This window comes from Colossoma macropomum, unplaced genomic scaffold (genome assembly GCF_904425465.1).
Source record: "Colossoma macropomum unplaced genomic scaffold, Colossoma_macropomum, whole genome shotgun sequence".
Classification (NCBI taxonomy): domain Eukaryota; kingdom Metazoa; phylum Chordata; class Actinopteri; order Characiformes; family Serrasalmidae; genus Colossoma; species Colossoma macropomum.
Window position 1 is genome coordinate 26826520 of NW_023494785.1, and position 20645 is coordinate 26847164.

Genomic DNA, 20645 nt, shown 5'->3' on the forward strand with positions numbered 1-20645 from the left:
ACCACATTTAATGCTCTGTTGAATGGGTTAGTTCCTTCCTCTACCCTTCATTCCTCTCCTTCTCAACCATCTTGTGCCCTGTACTGACCTTCTGCACACAAATCACCCTTTTCCCCACCTAATGTTGCTCTCATAAAAATGCATGAAATGCAAACCTCATAGTTGAGACCAAGACAAGACCGAGACCAGATATAAGTATGGCAACACTACTAAACACCACAAAAAAACCCTTCATCATACCAGTACCATACCATACCACCATTACTGTACCAAACAATGGTAAACCTTCACTATGGATAAGACCTTTGAACCTTCACCATACCAACCACCAAGAAAAGCTTCTCCAGACACCAAAGAAAACTGATCATAGCACACACTATGGCTCTCCCTGTATTTCACTCATCAAAATGAAAGCTCCACATCCTAAATGCTCATCATACAATGCCATATAAACAACACTGTGTAAAATCCTCATTATGCCAAGCTTCTTCACACCATTGCCAGATACAGTGACTCACTGCATCGACCTTCTGCACACACACCACCCTTTTCCCCACCTAATGTCGCTCTCATAAATATGCATGAAATGCAAATCTCATAGTCGTTTATGCATTCATTAAACAATTCATTAATTTTGGTTTGTTTTGTTGTTTTCTTGTAAAGCTATTATGACTAGTCTACTGAAGATATCTGTAATTAAAATTTCTACTAGTAAAATGTAATTGTAGATGTCTGTAATTGTTTTACAGGTAAAAATGTAATTATAGATAAGACATTCCATGTAAATCAATGATAACATGCAACTAGTCAAAATTACATCATGAATATGTTGTCCTGGCAATATGACTAGTCAAAATACTCTTATTACACTTGTGTGTTAATATTGATGAAAACTCGTCAGATAAAATATTACAGTGATGGTGGTGAATAATGAGGAGACAGAGCTGAACGTGTCTGTTTATTAGGAGGAATAACGTTAGAGCAGCCGGCTAAAGCATCTGAGAAACTGAAACTGCAGAGCAATGACTCTCTGATAAACAGCACAAAACGCTGTCATAATATTCTTAACTTCTTCAAGTCTAACTTGAGATAAGATGCTGCAAGATAAGATGTGATTCCTAAATTAAGATAAGATTTGCTTTAATAATACAGATTTGTGAAAAATCTTATCTTGACCTGTCAGATCTTAAGACAAAAAGATAAAAGATAAAGATAAAAGAGACAGCCCCAGAATATGAAAATAAAAGGAAGAAAGGGGAAAATTTTGAAATTTGTTTATAGTTCATAGTAGATTCATAACCATTCATTAATCATGATACATATAAAAAAAATAATAATATCATATTTTATATTTTGTAAAATATTAAAACATTAAATAATATATAGCTCAAAATACCATTAATTATTATTATATAGGCCTTATTGTCTTATAGTTTATAGTCTTAGTCCAACGTTGCATTATAACTTTTGGAAACAAATGATGGTGAGATTATTCTCTTATTCAAAGTTCACCACCTAAAGTCAACTGAATATGAGCCAAACATCATAAACCCATTTTTATTATTAAATGAGAACGTAGTAATAATAACATCCTGATCTGCTCTCAGGGAATGTTTAAATTTTGGAACCAGTGAACATCAACAAACACATAACACCCAGTTCAGCCTTCATGGAAAGATCAATTATGTCCTCAACCATCAAAGAACAGATTTCATGTAAACATGTAGAGAAAAGACTGTTTAATTGTGTTTGAAAGTATTGCTAATATTCAGTAATGATAGAAAAACCAGAGGCATTGTGCTCGGTTGACCTCGAGAAAAATTTCTGCCTTAGCCCAAGACAAGTGAGTCCAAATGATGTTGAGACCAGACGTAAGTACTGCAACACTACTAAACACCACAGAAAACCTTCACCATACCAGTACCATACCATACCACCATTACTATACCAATGATAAACCTTCACTCTGGATCAGACCTTATAAAACCTTACCAAGCACCAAAGAAAAGCTTCTCCAGACACCACAGAAAATTGACCACAGCAAACTCGCCCTGTATTCCAAACACCATAATGAAAGCTCCACATACAAAATGCTCATCATACAATGCCATATAAACAACACTGTGTAAAACCCTCCACACCAGTGCCAGATACAGTGACTCACACACTCTCACTAATCCCCCCACACCTAGTGATTAGAAGAGACCCGCTCCAACCTTCCTCACACACAGCCTGCAGGCTCAGTTCTGTTTTCTACTTTAGAAGCCAAACACACAAACAACAGTAGACTGGCATCAGGAGAGTGAAGTTACTCCAGTAAGCCAGTCAGCTTTTCTTAAAGACGACCTAAAAGTGTTCCATTTAACAAACAGAGCCACAAAACATACATTCTGTAAATGTTGCAACTTAATTCACTTAAAAAAATGTTCTGTTGAATGTACAAAATGCTATTGTGTACATCAGTTCCATGAGAATGAAATATATACATTAACATAATCACTGTGATTCATTTTGTTTACTTTTGTCAACTTCTTCCAGAAAGTTTAGGAAGAATGTGCTGTAGATGGTTCTATATAGCACATTTTTGAAAAGGGTTCTATATAGCACCAAGGTGCTATATACACACTTAAAAATGATGCCTCTTCAAAGGTTCTTTAGAAAATGGTTCTATATACAACTATGAACTATCAAAGAAACCTTTGCATGATTAAAGGGTTCTTTGTATAGTAAAAGAACACTTTAGTGAGCCATGGACACTGGGGTCTATAACACCTGCACATGTAGAGCCTGTTTCACTAATTCCCCCCTGCTTTGTAGGAGGGTTAATATATTAATATACCTCTGAGTTAATATATTATTACAAAACATACTCATTTGGAATATAATTTTAAGGATTATATGATCTATGAGATAGGATTAGATTCTTTTGATGTAGTTTGGTAAATTTACCGTTATCAGGAGCATTGTTAAAAAGTGTGAGTGTGCAGCTGAAGCTCAGTGGGAGTTGGTTAGCTGGGTGGATTTAGTGAAGGTGGCAGATGTCTATGAGTGGCTCTTTGGCCTCTTCTTATCCCTTCATCCCCTTCAGTGGTTTCATGCGAGCCTCAGAGCTCTGTCAGACTGCAGGAATGCCTGGCCCGAGCAGATGAGGCTTAAAGTACGGCTTAAAGTAGCAGAAGCTGTGAAGCCGGAGGTGTGTGACAGTGTATATCTGCAGAGGCACTGCTCTCTGAGGCAGGATGGAACGCCACTGGAACTTGCTGAAGGCTCTAATGATGTGGGAGCTGCTGTGGTTTCCCTGGTCATGCCTGTGCCAGAGGAGACAACAACTGCCCGTGCTGTGGATTATGCCTCTGAGCAGTGAGCCAGCGTGGGGCAACGTCACAGCAGAGGTGATGCCTGCAGTCCAGCTCGCCCTGCAGCACCTGGGCAAGCAACCTGTTCCTTTACGCAATTATGAGCTTCAGTTCCACTTTGCAGACTCCAAGGTAACACAGAGATACATGAGGCTTAAGCCAAAAGTGGTTCTTCTATGGTACTGCTCCAAAGAACCCTATTGGGCACCTTTATTTATTTAGGAGTGTTTATATGAATACATACATTAGTATATATTATCAGCAGGGGAGTGAACTGGATCGGAATAGTGATGATGATATTATTTTCAGAGTTCTCAATGCTATAAGTATGAAATTATAGCAGTAGCATTCAGATCTCATAATTGGGATCACGTCTATTTTAAGCAATGTAACACAAGAGGGAGTATTTTATAATACAAGATCAGAGAGTTCTGTTGCTTTAATACAACAGTCCTGCAAAATAAATATAAAAGTAAAGCAAGGGAGGCCCAAGTATTCCTCTCAATGGCAAACAAAGCTGAGCTTCGGTGCTTTAATTGGATGTAAAGTAAACAATTTCATGTAAAATCTGTGTGAAATCTAATTAACAATCTTAGACTCGGCCCCCTGTAGACTCAGTCTTGATTTGGTCTTGGCTAGTCATGGTCCTGGACAACGCAACAAATGTGGTCTTGACTACAGCCCTAGAGCTGCCTCTAAATATGTGCTATGATGGGACAGTTTGTCAAGGTCCTGCTGTCATTCTGTTCTTCAGGATCTGACCAACTCTAAGCAGGTCAAATATTATCTCATAGAAATTTGATTGTACAGAAAATGTAATGTATTCATTTTGTATTTATGTATGTCGTAAAGTAGAAACTTTCCTATAAAATTTTCTGTCTTTGAACCTTTTTATGATAGCATTTCCCAAGTACTACTGAAACGTAAAGTTCCAAAAACATGTTTGAATGCAGAGTTCAGTTCCTCTGTATGTGACAACAAAGAAGTCTTTACTGTAAGTTCTAACAAACATTTAAGTAGGAGAAGGAAACTATTGTTAATCACCACTGATTATTAACCCCTTAAATAATACATTTTGGAGATACTTGTTTTTCTTTGGACCCCTATGAAACATTTCTTTCAGTGTTCCTCCTCCTTTCTTCCTGTTAGTGTGACAATGCCAAAGCACTGAAAGCCTTTTTTGAGGCCATATTCTATGGTCCCAAACACCTGATGGTATTTGGAGGGCTGTGTTCATCAGTGACGTCTATCATCGCTCAGTCTCTGAAGGCCTGGAACCTCCCACAGGTGACTTACTGATGTAGTTATAGATTATAAATAATGAATGATCAATAAATCAATAAAAATGTTAATGTTCGTAACTATATGCGTTACAGCTGTCCTTTGCTGCCACATTACCTGCATTAGCCAATAAAAGAAGATACCCAAACCTCTTCCGCATTGTGCCGTCAAACAGTGCAGTTAACCCAGCACTGGTGAAGTTCCTTAGTTATTATGGATGGAGGAGGGTGGGCACTCTGACCCAGCTGGAGGAGAGGTTCACTGAGGTAAGACCATATCTATGACTAAATATGACGACATATAAAATGTTCTCCCAAATGTAACACTGTACTACAGATGCAGGTCTGTATGAATGATGGATCTTTGCCCTGTTGTAAACACTGATGCATCTGTGGCTTCAGGGTGCTTCTTTTCTGGCTAATGAATCTAATCCTTTCTTAGTTAGCGTTACTGTCATTTTGATAAATTTGAAACAGAGTCATATCTGGGTAGCGCGGTGGTGCAGCGGATAGCGCTGCCACCTCACAGCAAGAAGGGCCTGGGCAACTGGGGTCACCCAGTTAGATGTAAATTCAGGTGGTTGTGTAGAAATTTAAACATTCACCATTAAACTGATCATTTCTCAGATGCTATTATGTTTACTAAACATATATACATCTGGGTGGTCTCTGTCTTCTGTAATACAGGTGCAGAAGGACTTGGCTGAGCATCTCAAACAGGCTGGAGTTGAGCTAGTGGAAACACAGCGGTTCTCTGGTGACCCGTGTGCTGCTATAAAGACACTAAAAGTAAATAATAAAATACAGATGTCCAAACCACTGGAAGAGATTATGTCATCTTTTTAATGACAGATAACAATGTTGACTGACGTATAAGAACCTAGCACCTAAAGACAGACAATACATTGGAAAGATAAGAGTAGAAAAGAGAGGAGTTGCAGAGACAGAAATTTTTGGCCTTCAATAACACACAAATTGAAAATAGTAACAGTGAAGCCAGTCAAGCTGTTTCAGAGCACTGAGTGCAGTTATGGTGCTTTATTCTACCTATTTTTCAAAGTAGCTAAAACAAATCACTGTGTTGATATGTTTTCATCCATGCAAAGATGACTTAAAAGTTTACTGTAGGTGAGAATTTCCTTGATTTCTTACTTGTATCTCTCTGTAAGCCTCACGTCAGTGATCTCTCACTTTGTGCTTACTTAGTTTAATGTGTTTCTGGTGCCGATAGCATAACTATAACGTCTCTTCTATCTTTCTCCATCCCAGGAAAATGATGTGAGGATAGTGATTGGTCAGTTTGATGAGTTTTCAGCTGCAAAAGTCTTCTGCTGTGTAAGTTATCATATCAGTTTTTTTTTTTCATTTACATTGATTTTCTACTCTAATGCATGTGATCTGTCTATAATGCAACATTTTTACACTGAAAACACACAGTGGTGCAAACTCTCTATAGTGTAACCTTTTTACAGTGAATCCTCTCTGTGGTGTAACTTCGCAGTGGTATAATCTCTTTATGGCAGAGGTGTCTGGCCCCAGGGCCAAATGCGGGGGGACAGATTTTATTTGGCCCTTGGCTTCTGTTTTAGAGTGTGTTACGAGAGGCTGGTCAGCCAGCATGTTGCAGTTTTTCGCCTGATGGTGGCAGCAGTGCCGCAAAATTATAATGTATTGCACCACACTGTAATAACAAAGTTAGCTAATGTTTAATAGCCTTTCTTCTCTGACTAGACCTGCAGCCTTATTGACTGAATGACTTTTAGTCAATTCTACAGCCACTAAGCACAACTTAAATTAAACAGTTCATTGTAAGTGCTTACTGATCCTAATTGCTCTGAGCAATTCAACAATAAACGAAGCCTTGTGCATCTTTTATACAGTGATAAGAAACACGGTAGCTCACTAAAGGCTCTAATTCTATTCACTGATATTTTGAAAGCTTAACATTTTGAATCATCTGTGAATAATATTTCAGTCCTTTGGTATTTTGACATGTTCTGACCTGGCTCTCTTTGAAAAAAGTTTGGACATCTCTGCTTCATGGTGTTCTTTTTTCAATAATCTCAGTTATCTGTAGTGTAATCCCTCTGGGGGGAATATCTTTATAGTCTAATGTCTCTGGTAATAAACTCTCCATAGCATAACATAACATGTGATGTTACCTCTCTATAATGTAATCTCTCTATAGTGTAAGATTTAATCTCTCTGTAATGTTACCTATCAGTCATGTAATGTAATCTGTAGCGTAATCCTCCTTACTGTTACTTTTACTATAGAGTAAACCCTCTTAAGTGTGACCTCTCTGATGTTGTAGGTATATCAGCTGGACATGTTTGGCCTTAAATACCAGTGGATTCTCTCAGGCTGGTCAGAGACGAGCTGGTGGACACACACTGGCACCTCCAGCTGCTCTGCTCAGAGTGTACTGAGTGCAATGGAGGGTGCCGTCAGTGTGGACTTTGAGACCCTCAGTTCCCGACACATCAGAGGGGTGTCAGGCAGAGTGAGTTTATGTGTTCAGCAAACAAACTGTTCTTTATTGTTAAACATTACCAATTTAAATTTACTTTTCAGTTTACCAAGAGTCAGCCATTGGTTGAGATTATAATATTCTGAACAGTTTTTCAGATGATCTGAACATGGCCTTATTATGTTATTTAATATTCATCTGGCATTATGAGTGTATATTTGTTCCAGACACCACAAGAATACAAGCAGGAATATGACAAAAGGTGCATGCTGAAAGGTCTGGGTTCCAGTAAGTTCCATGGCTTTGCATATGATGGCACCTGGGTGGTGGCTAAAGCTCTGGCTCGGGTCATGGAGACGCTGAAGTACAGAGAAAAGTACAGCGTACATCGCAACTTTACTGTTACTGAGAAAGAGATGGCTAACATGATACTGCAAGCCATGAGTGACACAAGGTTCTTTGGTGTGACTGTGAGTTTGAGTTTAAATAGTGCTGTAGAAAATAGATTAGACTTAATAGCAGAAGAAATTAACGTTTGCTGCCACTCACAAGAACATGTTCATTTGTATATAGATTTGTACAAAAGATTTCTGCTATTTTTAGGGGCAGGTAATGTTCCGCAATGGTGAGAGGGTGGCAACAATCAAATTTGCCCAGTTTCAAGGTAAATGGGACTGAATTGTTTAATTCAGAATATTTTCTTTTTATCTTTTTATGCTTTCTTTATGAATCTTTTTCATTGATGAATGGTGAGTTTCTTCATGCCTCCACAGCTGGTAGAGAGGTCCAAGTTGGAGGATACAGCAACATTACAGACAGGCTGGAGTTTGCCAGTCCCATCTGGTTCAAAGGTGAGAGGCCATGAGGTAAGGCCTGGTATGTGAAGAGAACTGACATAAAACAGGGCAAATTTAAAACCTGCAGCCTTTTATTGCCCTGAATATGGGGTAATCAAACCATTCAAACACTTAATTTATTGCCCATATACTGCCTAGCAGTGACAAACTGTGATTAATAGAGCTAAGCCTTGAGGAAGGAGCCATAAATGTCAGCTTTGTAGTTTTTATTGACCCTTTCAGTGAAAAACCATGGCATTTCTAAAAACTGACTGAAACCTGGTTAGACTACTGCTTGTGTTCAGTCATTGACATATCTATGATATCCAGAAGGCCTAGAATGATGTTTTTCCCACAAAATTCATTCCACCCACTGTAAATCAAGATGTGATTGGTTGATTCCACTGTCAGGTCCTAATAATGTTGGTAGTAAATCTAACAAATAAGGCATTATGTCCAGTTCCTGAAGGCCTAACCAATGGGACAACTTGGTTGGCTGTATCTGCCTCAGTGTAATGGGAAAAATCCTGATTGGACAATTTTTTGTCAACCAAAATGTAATAATGAAATGAGCAGTGTTTAAATGTAACAACTATGTCTATTATATTAAATAAAAATATGGTTTCATTGGGGTTCATTGGGTTTCTCTGAAAGTTCCCCTCTGTTGCTTATATATTGCATAACTTATATAATGAAAACTTCAATGTTACTGTGCAGGACATGAGCGTACTAGGGACCATACCCACGTGTATCCTCAGAGGATGGAGATCAGCATGGTGCTCTACAGTATTTTAGCATCCATCTCCATGTTAGGCATTCTCACAGCAATTACCTTCCTCTTCTTCAACATCCAGAACTGCAGTCACAGGTGGGCCATATGCTTGAGATGTTGCTGTAACACACAGTCTGTTCATTATTACTCACTACACACTCCTTTAGTGCTGCAGCCTCATCCATCTCTCCTTTTTTAGGCCTATTCAGTGACATTCTGCTATAAAAGAGCTGCATTATTGTACTATTACTTCTATTTTATTGTATTACATACTTGGTTTTCTTGTTTAAGAGACAGATACAATGAAATGTCTTGGTGGGTTTTATACATTTGGAAACAAACTTGTGTAAGTGCACTTACACATCGCTCTTTTCATACTCAGGGTGGTCCAGATGTCCAGCCCTTCACTGAACACTCTGCTAATCCTGGGAACTCTGTTATGTTACTCGTTCATCTTCCTCTTTGGATTGGATGGTTCATATGTGCCTGAAGGAGTGTTTGATGCTCTGTGCACTGTAAGCTTTAGTAACATTTTAACGCTGCTCATTCAGGATGATTGTTTAAACTGATGCAGTCTAACAGAAAACATCAGTTTATTATTAAAGAGTCTTTTTCTGGCACAGGTCAGAATATGGCTCATAGCCATTGGACACTCAACAGCTTTTGGGGCAATGCTTGCCAAAATATTGAGACTCCATGACATCTACAAGAGCATCAGCTTTCAGAAAAGGGTAAGGGAGATTAAATTTCAGGTGTTGTTTCTAAATAAACAACAAAATGTAATGAAATAGTATTTTACAAAAATGTCATTAGTTTCCATTAGTTCACTTATAATGATAATCACTTCTCAAACAAAAGATCTGAACTGTCCTCCCTGTTGCAGAACATAAAGAACTGCACGCTTATTGGAATAGTCTGCGGTCTGCTGCTGGTGGATATGTGTTTCTTATTTAGCCTGCAAGTTTTGGATCCTTTGCAAGGAACAGTGGAGGAGTTCAGTTTGGAGGTGAGATTTGATGATAAGGGGTGAACATCGATATCTAAAACGTTTACCCTGTGGACTTTGTCAGCATGTGCACTATTCAAGGCTGTTTTCTGACAATTTGGCAGATGTAAGTGCCATCCAGCATGGTAAAAGGGGATTCTTCTAAACTTCTGCATGATTAAATTAAAATGTGCAAAAAGTAATTTGCTTTTGCGGGTCAGAATCATTCTCAGAGAAGGTAGGAACCAGGCATCTGAAGCTACATCACAGAAGAATATTACAGGAAATGGTTCTTAATATGTTGCCTGATGTCTGAGACAATGTTTTACAATAGTTTGTGATATACTTTTGGACCTAAACAAGTGGAGAGGTACTTGCAGGGCATTGTAAGGGAAAACAGCACCTAGAAAAAACTTGTTTTCGAGTTTTGCCTCTATTTATCCACTAGGCTATACATATTTGTGTATATATCCTGACCTCTGGTTCCTATTACCACAACTGTAAAGAAACCTGAACCATGACTTCATCAACATTGAACAACTCTGAATGAATTTATTTATATCTCAGTGGTTTAACTCTGAAGACGTTTTCAAACTCAATAACTTGTTACAGTCAAAAGGATCAAAACACTGGCAGACATGGGGATCAGAGGTGAATCCATTATTATAAGCACAGAAACACAAAACCAAACATGAAAATATAGCTTAAAAATTATTTTACACAAGAGAATTGCTCTGTCTTTGTGATTTGCTCTAGTTTGATCCTCATGGTAGAGATTTTGCCATTCGGCCATTTTTGGAGCACTGCGAGAACATTCATATGAACATCTGGATGATGATCATGTACCTTTATAAGACTCTGCTAGTGGTAAGGTTTGTCTGCCTGCTATAATTTATTATTCTGCCATGATTAGACTATTTTAACATTAACTAGTACCTTTCTAATGTCATATGGCACTGTGGCAGTTTGACTTCAGCTAATCTTCCTGATGTATCTCCTGTGTTGTCTAGCTGCTTAGCTGTGTCCTGGCCTGGAAGACACGACACTCAAACATGCTCACTCTGAGCCTCAGCGGGTGTACTCGGATCAGCGTGTGTATCGCAGGCCCTTTAAGTGTCATTGGTGCCTTTCTGGCTTTACTGACCAGAGATCAGCCAAATATGCAGTTCTGCATTGTGGGTGTCGTCATCATCACCTGCTGTTCTGTCACTCTGAGTTTGGTCTTCGTTCCAGAGGTTTGGCATAATTGTCTTTTCTTATGTTTCTTACTTATAATAAGACCCATTAGCAGGAGTCACTGATGGACATGTTTATTTGGTCACTAAATATATGCAAATGTTTTAACACCTCTGGTCAGATTACATGTTTTGTTGATTTTCTAAGTGAAGTTACACATTAAATATAGCATTTAAAGGGGCTTCTGCATTTTAAGTGTAATATTTCGATTAATTTGCTTTTTTTTTGAGCATGTTGGGGAAAAAAATTATATAAAATGTGGCATGACTTTTACACAGGCCACATGTTATATTTTTTCCAAAATGTTAAACTTAGCAAATAAACAGAAATGAAAGAGTATTAAAATGTGCAGAAGTGTGTTCTCTGTAGAAGATGTGTTAGCTTATTTTCGCTTAGAAAATCAACAAAATGTAATTTTTTTCCCATTTTGTTTTATAAACGTGTTGGCATTTTAAAGCTGGACATTGTCTATACATTGTACAAAGAACAGCAGAGATGTAGCAAGATCCTCAGTTTTAAGCAAATTCTAGGCCTTTTTTCAGTTTTTTCAGTATGTTAGAACATTTTTCACAATCACAATTTTATCCTTACCCTAAATGTAGTTAATTGGCCAAGAAGCTTACACCTCCTTACTTCTAAGCAAACCTTGGTTGAGTTCGCATTTTATTATGCATTTTATTAATATTTATTATTATATATTATTTTTTGTCTGCACCAAACAAAGGAAAATTTAATATCAGAGCTTTTTTCTCTTTTTCTAGCAGTACATCTGTGCTGTACTTTTCACACAATCTCATTGTTGTAACATCTGACTTTTCACAGACACTCATCTTTCTTGAAGCATGAGCTGCTGCTAATAGTGGCTGATTAGTCTCAGCCTTAGGTACTCCGCCCATGTGTAAACATAGTGGCAACTCATATGTCTGTGTTAACATGCTTCCATGCAACACATTTTATTTGATGAGACAGAAACTTGGCAAGCACTTATCCACTATATGTGCCATGACTGAGCCTTACAGAGCAAGATATAGCTACTGGATTGAAAAAGGTTGTTAAGTTTATGGCTTTGCATATTCAAAAGTTATTCAAAAGCTTTCTTTAAAGCATTTAGTAGCTTTTAAACATGTTTGCCCACACATAGTGATGCGTTCCCTACAAGATTGTTTTTCTTGTAGCACTGTTTGAAAATCATGCCACAACACCAGTTTGTGGTTGGTTATTTTGCATGTCAGTTAAACGGCCGTTTTCTGTCAAAGTTCCTGGCCACATTAAGAGAAAAGTCTGGGTTGTGATATTAATGGCAGATGAGCAAAAAATAATAGTGAAGCACTTGATTTTGTCACAAGGGCCACGGATTGTATTTTTGATAAGTTAGGCCAGGCATCGACAGCCTTCATGCATCTTAATAACTAGGGTTATACATTTTATTAAGCATAGATGAGGGATAGGTCTACATTGCGTACTGTGATAGGCTACTGAAAGTCATAATAAAAATAGGAGGTTTTTGGCAGTGATGGAGGCAAACGTGAAAGTAACAGAGGACTGGTATCCCTGCCAAATTCCTGACCAACCAAAGAAACACCCATGTGTCATTTGGTGCACTTTAGCCATTGTAACTGACCAAATTAAAATAAAACAGCATCACAAAATCTTGAACTTTAGCAAAAGAACTACGTGTGAAAACGTCTTAGACACTAAACATGTCTTGGCACGACTACATTTAGCATACGAAGAAATCTGTGTAAAGTGGATTTTTCTCCAAAGTATCAATACTTAAATCAACACTTCAGTCACTTATTTTGAAACATTCTGGTGATAATCCTTAAAACTAGGTTATTTGTTTTATCTACCAACAGTCCCCAGGAGTGCTCCCATTTGATTAGCATATCAGAGATGTGGAACCATGTTTGACTTTTGACTTCTGTAGTTATTAGCAACATCAGACGTAGAACTGATAACACAATACTTCATTGAACTGTGAAAGAGATCTAGATTAGTGTCTATCTGATTCCAACTCACTTCTATTTCAACAGATAATCCTGATGAGGACAGACCCTGATGGAGTGTCCCTGTCTAAGCAGTTCCACTCTGCTGAAAGAGAGAAAGAGAGTGAACGAGTGAGTGAAGAGAAGGAAAGCACCAAGCAGACGGACTCCAGTGCATCCAGCTCTATGACACTGATCAGCACAGCTCTACTTGACCTCCTACAGTCAGACAATAAACATCTGACCATGTGCATCAGTGAGGTATTCATTTACGTTATTATGTTGATACCTGAAGTCCTGTATTTGGCTGCACTGCCATGCCTGTTTCTTTTATTTTTCAATGTTCTTCTTGTGTACTTGCAGCTAGACATGGAGCTGGAGGAACTGACCAGGCAACTGAGGGAACTGAGCACTCTCTCATACACAAACATGGTGAACATGCAAGACTCTGGGGAGCAGACAGGTAGGAGGAGATACATTTTAATCTTTTTCATTAAGTGTTCAAGGATTCTTGATCTGCATTTGTAATCTATAAAGTCTGCTAAAAATGGTAAGACCATCAAAGATTTCATGTTGTTATTGGTCAGTGTGCAGCAGCTCTGTGGAGTAATTGCATCTGTAGAACACGGCTCACTTCTTTTCTGAGATGGTTAGTCAAGGAAAGAGAAAGACAGAGAGCAATGGGACACAGTGATGAATCATGGCCTACTGCAGCAGGGCTGGGCTGTTTTGTACTGTTGATTATACCTTAATCATAGGTGATTATACCTTAATTTGTGTGCGTCATTCATTATTTTGAATGGCTATGAGGAATCCTCTAACTTCTGGGAAATAGCATTCCTTTTCATGGATGCAGGAAACAGAGCTGCTTAAAACTGCTGCCAGATGGATTACAGCTAGTCCTTAAGACTCTCCTCTAAAGCTCCGCTCTACCTCAATGGGGAGGTGCAATATGTTTGAGGCTTTATGTATGAAAACATCTCAGGAAATCAAGGATATCACTGTTTAATATTAGCACTGCAGGTTTTTGATGGGCCTACTCCCAGAAAACAAAGAGACATGGATTTGGCACTGAAATACAGTGAAAACTGAGCATGTAATGCTAAATAGCATTAGTTTAATGTTGATATTTGGTACACTTTCCAAATCTAAAAAGGTGATGTTGAATCAACCTTGCGATCAGGAGAATAGTTCAACACTGAAAAGCAGGGGCTATTTAAATTTCATATTTTTCATTTTTAGCATTGGAATGACACAGTGTTGTGTCAGTGTTGATATTTTGTTTGCATTTCTTAATGTAGAACAACTGAGGTTGATTAAACATTTATACCTGTTTTGTTGACTTAATATTAAATAGATGTTCAGTCGACATTGATAAAAATTAGGTTTTCATCACTGAAAATTTTAATAAGCCATATGATTCCTGCATGAAGTGTCTTAAAGTGTGTTTAAAGAGGAATTTCTCCAATTTTTCAAACTTTCAAATTCTATAAATAAATGGTTAAGATGTAAACAAAGTCATTCTGAGTGGTCTGATGTGGAATGCTCTTTTCTAGAGAAATTTATCAAGTCAACTTACATTGGTGGTGATAGAAATCAGACATCTGAAGTGTTTAATGACTCTTAAAAGCTCCCTCTCAAAAATTTCTTGCATGAATTGGTTACAAATACACTACCTGATGCCCAAGATATTGTTCTGTGATTGCTTTGAGATCAGGCTTTGGCTTAAAACCATTTTTTTAATGCATTTGTGGTGGAGGGGTACATGCAGAGCATTGTAAGGCAATGTAGTCCCCACCGAAAACCTATTTTTTCAGATTTATGAGCATTTTACTATTATTGACATTACACATAAAACTCAGAAGACATGTGTAGGTTTACTAGTCATTTTGGATAGTAAATAAAATGCCTGTATTTGCATTGTAGACATCGTGACCCCTGGTTCATATCACCACCATTGTAAAGAAATCCAAATTGGTAAGTTTCTCTACAGTGAATCATTTAACATCAAACTACTCTGAATGACTTAGTTTACATCTCAACAACTAGATTATGCAGAAACTTTGAACACACTGTGGAATTCCCCTTTAACTATTCAGAAAAAATATGTCTTTTAATAGGCAAAATAGACAAATGCATTGGATTTAGTGATATCTCTGAGATTGCACAATATTAGCACTAGAGCATTCTGGAAATTGTTCACAACACTAACAAATACAGATTACATAATTACATAACTAATTTGTATTTTAAATACGTATTTTAAACATATCTATCAGGAATTCGGACCAGCACTGCAAGTCTGTTGGCACTGTAGGATATAAATACTCAAAAAAATGGCTTCTTTCTCTACAGGCAGAGAGAAATGTCAAACGCTTCCAGTGGGCTGTAGTGGCAGCAAAGACACAGAAGACATCAACTCTCCCGAACAGTATGTTAAATATGATGCTTAATGTGTACTTGGTGTAAGTGAAAGGTTTGGATTAAGCAGTGCTATGGTTTGCTGAAGGTGCAGAATAATGTGAAATGTTCTGAATGTTTGACTGATTTGGTCTGAGTGTATAATGTTTGTGGCTGTTATTATGGGGTCAGACAGGTGTACCTGTGTTGTGACATTGTTGCAGAGTAATTCACCAAAGCACACAGTACTGTACAGAATGTGTTATAAACTACAGAAGACTTATGGTCATTACTGAACCGTGTTTATCTAGCTGCTGTGAGGTAGTGGTTGTTGCAAAACTGTTTGACATGCTGAATGTAAGGTTGATGAGTGTATTTTTCTCACTGGCGTGTTTCTGTGCAGTGTCCAGCGGAGACTGTCACTGCAGCTGCCTATTCTTCACCATGCCTACCTGCCCTCTATTGGAGGAGTGGATGCCAGCTGCAGCTCCCCTAGCAGCCCCAGCACACAGCACATAGCACTTAGGGGCCACTGGCACTAATGGGTCTACAAGCCAGGCTTCTGAATCTGAGTCATCAGAGTCTGGCAGGTTTCGGCTCTCAACGTGGCCAACATGAAACTGATTGCTGCTGGTGACCAGCTAGCATTTTGCTTGATAAACAAATGTTTGGTTAACATCAGACTGGTAAAAACTGTGTATACCCACAGCAGCGTGAACATCCAATCAGAGTGTGAGAAAATGCCAGCAGTTTTGACCATTTTAGGGTAAAATAAACATCAGATGGTTCATGTTGCTCTGTGGGCAGAGTGTCTGGTGCTGATGAGGCTATGGCATTAATGGGACCAAAGCCCAAGACCCCACAGCATCCTGCTCATGTTCATGTATTTCACTATAAAAATGCACTTTGTGAAAATTTCATACAGAGTTTGTCTTCAAGGGCATAAATGTCTTCTGTTTAAATCTTTAACATATTGCATAACATTCATTATTTCCATACTCATTGGCCCATTAACTACCACTACTGTGCTGTTAAGGACAGCCAAACATGATAGCAAACAGACTTAAGAGGAAAGCTTGAGTGAGAGAGAAGGATTTTGCCTGCTGTTATGGGCTGAATGGGTTATGTGCACTATATCATCCATTTTTACCATTTGTTCATGTTAACAACTTTTTTTTCTGTTTTAATGATTTAGTTCTGTTGGAGTGTTTCTCCTTGCACACTCATCTTTACGATCTGCACAATAATTAAATATAATGATATAGTATGGCTTGTTTATACAAACCTCTAAATCAGATATTTCATTCAAACGCCTGCATTGCTAATGTAACCGCCAAATGAATGTTATGGACACAGGAAGCAAGTCTGCTGCTTAAAGTTGTGGTGACACTATTTTGAGTGGTCCTTTTTATATTAAATATACACTCAACAGACTCTCAGGAACACAGCAACAACATATCACTGATGTAGCAGCAGTGAATACATTCAGTAGATTATCAAGAGTTGTTAACCTGAGAGGTCACTGAACATGTAACCGGTTTTATACAGACCATCTCAACATCCTCAACAAGCCATTATAGGCATGCTGCTTCTCCATTCTGTGAGTGGATCTTAACTGGATTAGGTTTTGGGTTGAGGTTAAGGTTAGGGTAAGAGTTAGGATTAGGGCCAGGTGAGGGTTTTGCTTAATGGAAATACCATTTAAAGTCTACTTTATGAAACGTATACATCTACTCAATGCAAGTATCAACAGTACTTCAAGACATTTGCCTCGATGTTTTCAGATGCTGCACCACAGCTACTTCACTGATATGTTACTTATACTCTATTAAGAGTTTATTAACCATCTACAAAGGACCACTCAAAATAAAGTGTTACCAAAGCTGTTAATGGCTCAGGCTCACAATGCATTAGCATATAACATTTATATTGGTGTAGATACAACCATTCTTCTATGTCATTTGAACACAACAGCTGCCCTTTACATTGCATAAACACTTCATAATGCATGGACCACTAAAAATGATTGAAAATGACTCTTGCTACATTAACTTGCATTAACAATGTTTTTGCCTTCTCTTGTCAAAAATACACTGTTGTGAAACAAAGCACAATAAAGTTAATAAGACCTAGCAGGCTAATTTCCCAGAAGCATCACAGCATAATGGTCACTGCAGGAAAACTGCAACAGCTGACATTAGTTTAACAGTGCAGACATCTCAGAAATCTTGGCTAAGGTTGTTTTTTCTTGGTCCTTGATGTGTGTTTTATATTTGACTCTGTTAGCAGCGTCGCTGATAAATGTCACATTTCTGTTGATTAAATGGAACTAATGAAACATGATGTTCTGTCTTTATCTTTATCATGTTATTAAGTTAGCAGCTCTGCATTCTTTACACAAGCATGTCTCATCCAGAGTGGAGCTAATATTTATCTTGCCATTAAACACTAGTGATGTCCTCATACTCAACTCACTCCACTGCTGGGATTATCTGATGATACTGATACTGCCAGCAATAAAAGTTCACATCTGTTTATTCCTGTGCAGGAATTTAGCTTCTGTCAGTACATATTGTGCTATCCAAATCTCAGGCACTGTCAGCACTAACCAACATCACAATATCATCCCTTTCATTTTCCAAACTATTACACAATCATTGTTTGGATCTGTGTTGATTTCATCATGCTGGAATTTCCCCACAACCAGCAGGACAGGGTTTAGAAAAGTACTCCCTCTATAAGTATTCCAGAATTTCTCAAACACTGCATTTAGGAATACACAAATACATCTCAAATGAAAGTAACATGTCTGTATCTGCCAATGTTAGTGGAATTTGACCAAACTTTACCACCTGGCAGTGTCAAAGACCTTAATGAAAGCTGTCTCGGAGAAAAACTGGGAGGACTCTCAGCTGTTGTGCAAGTTTGCTCTTTCCCAATCCCGTGCCAATGCTTGTCTTGTTGTTTTTTAAACAAAATTGATCTATGAGGGACTGTCCAGGCCAAGGAGGATGGTACGACCTGCTTAGTATAAATACACTGTACTCTGCTGCCTGCATTCACTCTCAACACACCTCAGAACATTAAAGCTTCTTCACAAGCCATGATGGGCTTTAAGATTGTTCTCGGTCTGGCTTTGCTGGCCACAGTGCTACTGCTCACTGAATGCTCTTGGGGCACAGGTAAGTTACATCATAAGTTGCTGTTTTGCTTTTGTTCTTGCATTTTGGCTGGCTTGCATCTCTGGTGTTGAGGTTCAGAGAGGAGTGCAGGCATTCTCAAATGGGCTGAGGTGACAGTGAATGATAATGAATTTGCTCCTTATGTTTATCCAGGAAAGGGAAACTCCTATAGCTATGACCTCTCCAAAATGTCTGACCTGACGAAACTGTACAACTCCAAAGTGTATCAGGCTGACCGAATGAGAAGACCCCTGGAAGGCTTGTCTTTCCAAGCAGGCTTACTCAGTCACTCTGGAGTGAGGTAAGATCTTTTTGTTATTTAAATCTCAATAAAGAAGATAAATGAATGCATATCTAAAGGTAATAGTGATCACTGTTTTATCTGTGTTCCGACACTTGGTGGAACATCTACTCATTTAATTTCTTTTTCTAACTTAATAGTTTTATTGGCCATTTAAATGATGTGAAAATGCATTCTATTAGCGGAATGGCATCAGAAGTTTTAAACGAATTTGGACTTTAAAAGAATAGTTTGGAGAAAAATTACATTTACCCAATTTTTCCATACCCCAAATGTAGCTGACCAGCAAAAAAATAAAAAATGGCAGCTAATATTGTTTTCACCTATGTCAAGTACTTCTGTTCATTTTTAGAGTTTTAGATACTAAACTGGCTGATCGATTTTAGATTAGAGGAAAATTGTGCAAACTTCACTATAACTTTAATTTTCTGCTCAAGACTGTTTAATTTCAGAATGGTGTGTTACACTTGCAGAGTGACACTGGAAGATGGCACTAAGTGGCTGGTGCACAAAGGAGACGGCTATGGCATCTCATCCCAGACGGTGGTGGTGGATGCTCGTCATATGAGCCCCAGCTGGAAGGTGAAGGCTTATCCACTGCTTCATAGCTGTATGGGTGATAATATCACTCAGTGAAATCTATTCATGTTCTCTGTGTAACGTTAAATAAGTAAAATCATATTTATCTTGCTTATTGTCAGAGCTTAATGGAGTTTTTTTGTTTGTTTGTTTTTTTCTCACAGATCATTGAGACCAAAAACTTTCGTGGGAGTAAGAGAGTAGCTGACTTTGTGAAAGAAGGAGGAACAGATTACAGTCTCATCTTTGACAACTGCCATGATGCCTCAGGAAGGATGATGGGGGGAAGTTAAATCCAGAGCTTCACACCGAACTACAGGCTTTTGCTTCACTGATGTGTAGTTTTGCACTTTCTGTTTTAGTCCTGCTGAACACGATGTGCTCTAACTTTAATACTTTAATACTTTAGACTGGAAGCCACTGATCAAAATATCATTTTTCCAAAGGCAATAAAACATCTTCATCAAGAAATACTGAGAAATGACTTTCTAGAGTTTTTTTTCTCTTTTGACTGTGCTTTGATAAGAAATTGTATGTTAAGGTAAATGAACAAAGCAAGAACAGAATTCAAGTCAGTTCACCTGTTAAATGCTGTTACATTACTGTATAATGATTACATTGCAAATATAAAGACAGATTCTGACTAACTTACCAAAGCAAAATCACAAATTCTACAAGCTGCACAATGTTATGCAGAACTGCATATATTCAATGCATATATTCATTGTAATGTTTAACCAGTACCTTACCAGTTGACCAACCGATATATTAGTGTTATATTACCAATAAATCAACATTTAAATTGAACATTAATGGCTAATTTCCCAGACCCTGATTCAGCCTAAGCCTAAGCTAAAGGATTTGTAATGGAATGGAATTTAAACACTTCTACTATTGCAATTAAAGGGCCCATATCATGGAAAATTAAATTGTTTAAATTCAAACATCTCTAAAATTTCAAAACATACCATTCACTCTCCAGTCCATACAGTCCACACATGCAAACAAAGCTGCAAAAACAGCCTGTTATGAACTCCTTGTTTCTGTGATGTCAGAAAAACCAATGCATTTAAACACATCCGCCCATTCAGCCTGCAGCAGTTTAAAGGATTGTCTCAGCCCAGCTTGTTTTCAAACTGAGGCACGACACGGGGCAGCCAGTCAGATCTGAGATCACTTTTAAGCAACATATTGAAAAACAGAAAAACAGAAATTATTCATATCTCTGATAGCAATCCAAAACAGTTTCAAGATGCTATAAAC

The 20645-nt window shown here is 38.0% G+C and overlaps 2 protein-coding genes across 2 annotated transcripts; both read left to right on the plus strand.

Moving 5' to 3' along the window:
• Positions 1-3239: 3239 nt before the first annotated feature.
• On the plus strand, positions 3240-16653 carry LOC118820695 (gamma-aminobutyric acid type B receptor subunit 2). The gene is made up of 19 exons (XM_036589109.1): positions 3240-3488; positions 4506-4643; positions 4733-4903; positions 5324-5425; positions 5906-5971; positions 6951-7139; positions 7334-7576; positions 7710-7770; positions 7880-7957; positions 8660-8810; positions 9097-9229; positions 9338-9445; positions 9598-9720; positions 10456-10566; positions 10710-10934; positions 12969-13181; positions 13284-13383; positions 15276-15351; positions 15724-16653. The coding sequence occupies exons 1-19, from the start codon at positions 3240-3242 to the stop codon at positions 15860-15862; spliced, it is 2676 nt and encodes an 891-aa protein (XP_036445002.1). The 3' UTR covers positions 15863-16653.
• A 1638-nt stretch (positions 16654-18291) lies between these two features.
• Positions 18292-19863, plus strand: LOC118820704. Its single transcript, XM_036589121.1, has 4 exons — positions 18292-18502; positions 18656-18803; positions 19277-19385; positions 19547-19863. The coding sequence occupies exons 1-4, from the start codon at positions 18424-18426 to the stop codon at positions 19673-19675; spliced, it is 465 nt and encodes a 154-aa protein (XP_036445014.1). The 5' UTR covers positions 18292-18423; the 3' UTR covers positions 19676-19863.
• The last annotated feature ends 782 nt before the right edge of the window (positions 19864-20645 follow it).

Excerpts from the sequence above, each read along its gene's own strand:
- LOC118820695 (XM_036589109.1), top strand. The coding sequence starts at position 3,240 with ATGGAACGCCACTGGAACTTGCTGAAGGCTCTAATGATGTGGGAGCTG. Across the intron at positions 4,904-5,323 it reads TGGAGGAGAGGTTCACTGAG|GTGCAGAAGGACTTGGCTGA; the intron begins GTAAGACCATAT and ends TCTGTAATACAG. Across the intron at positions 5,972-6,950 it reads CTGCAAAAGTCTTCTGCTGT|GTATATCAGCTGGACATGTT; the intron begins GTAAGTTATCAT and ends CTGATGTTGTAG.
- LOC118820704 (XM_036589121.1), top strand. The coding sequence starts at position 18,424 with ATGATGGGCTTTAAGATTGTTCTCGGTCTGGCTTTGCTGGCCACAGTG. Across the intron at positions 18,804-19,276 it reads CTCAGTCACTCTGGAGTGAG|AGTGACACTGGAAGATGGCA; the intron begins GTAAGATCTTTT and ends TTACACTTGCAG. Across the intron at positions 19,386-19,546 it reads ATATGAGCCCCAGCTGGAAG|ATCATTGAGACCAAAAACTT; the intron begins GTGAAGGCTTAT and ends TTTTTCTCACAG.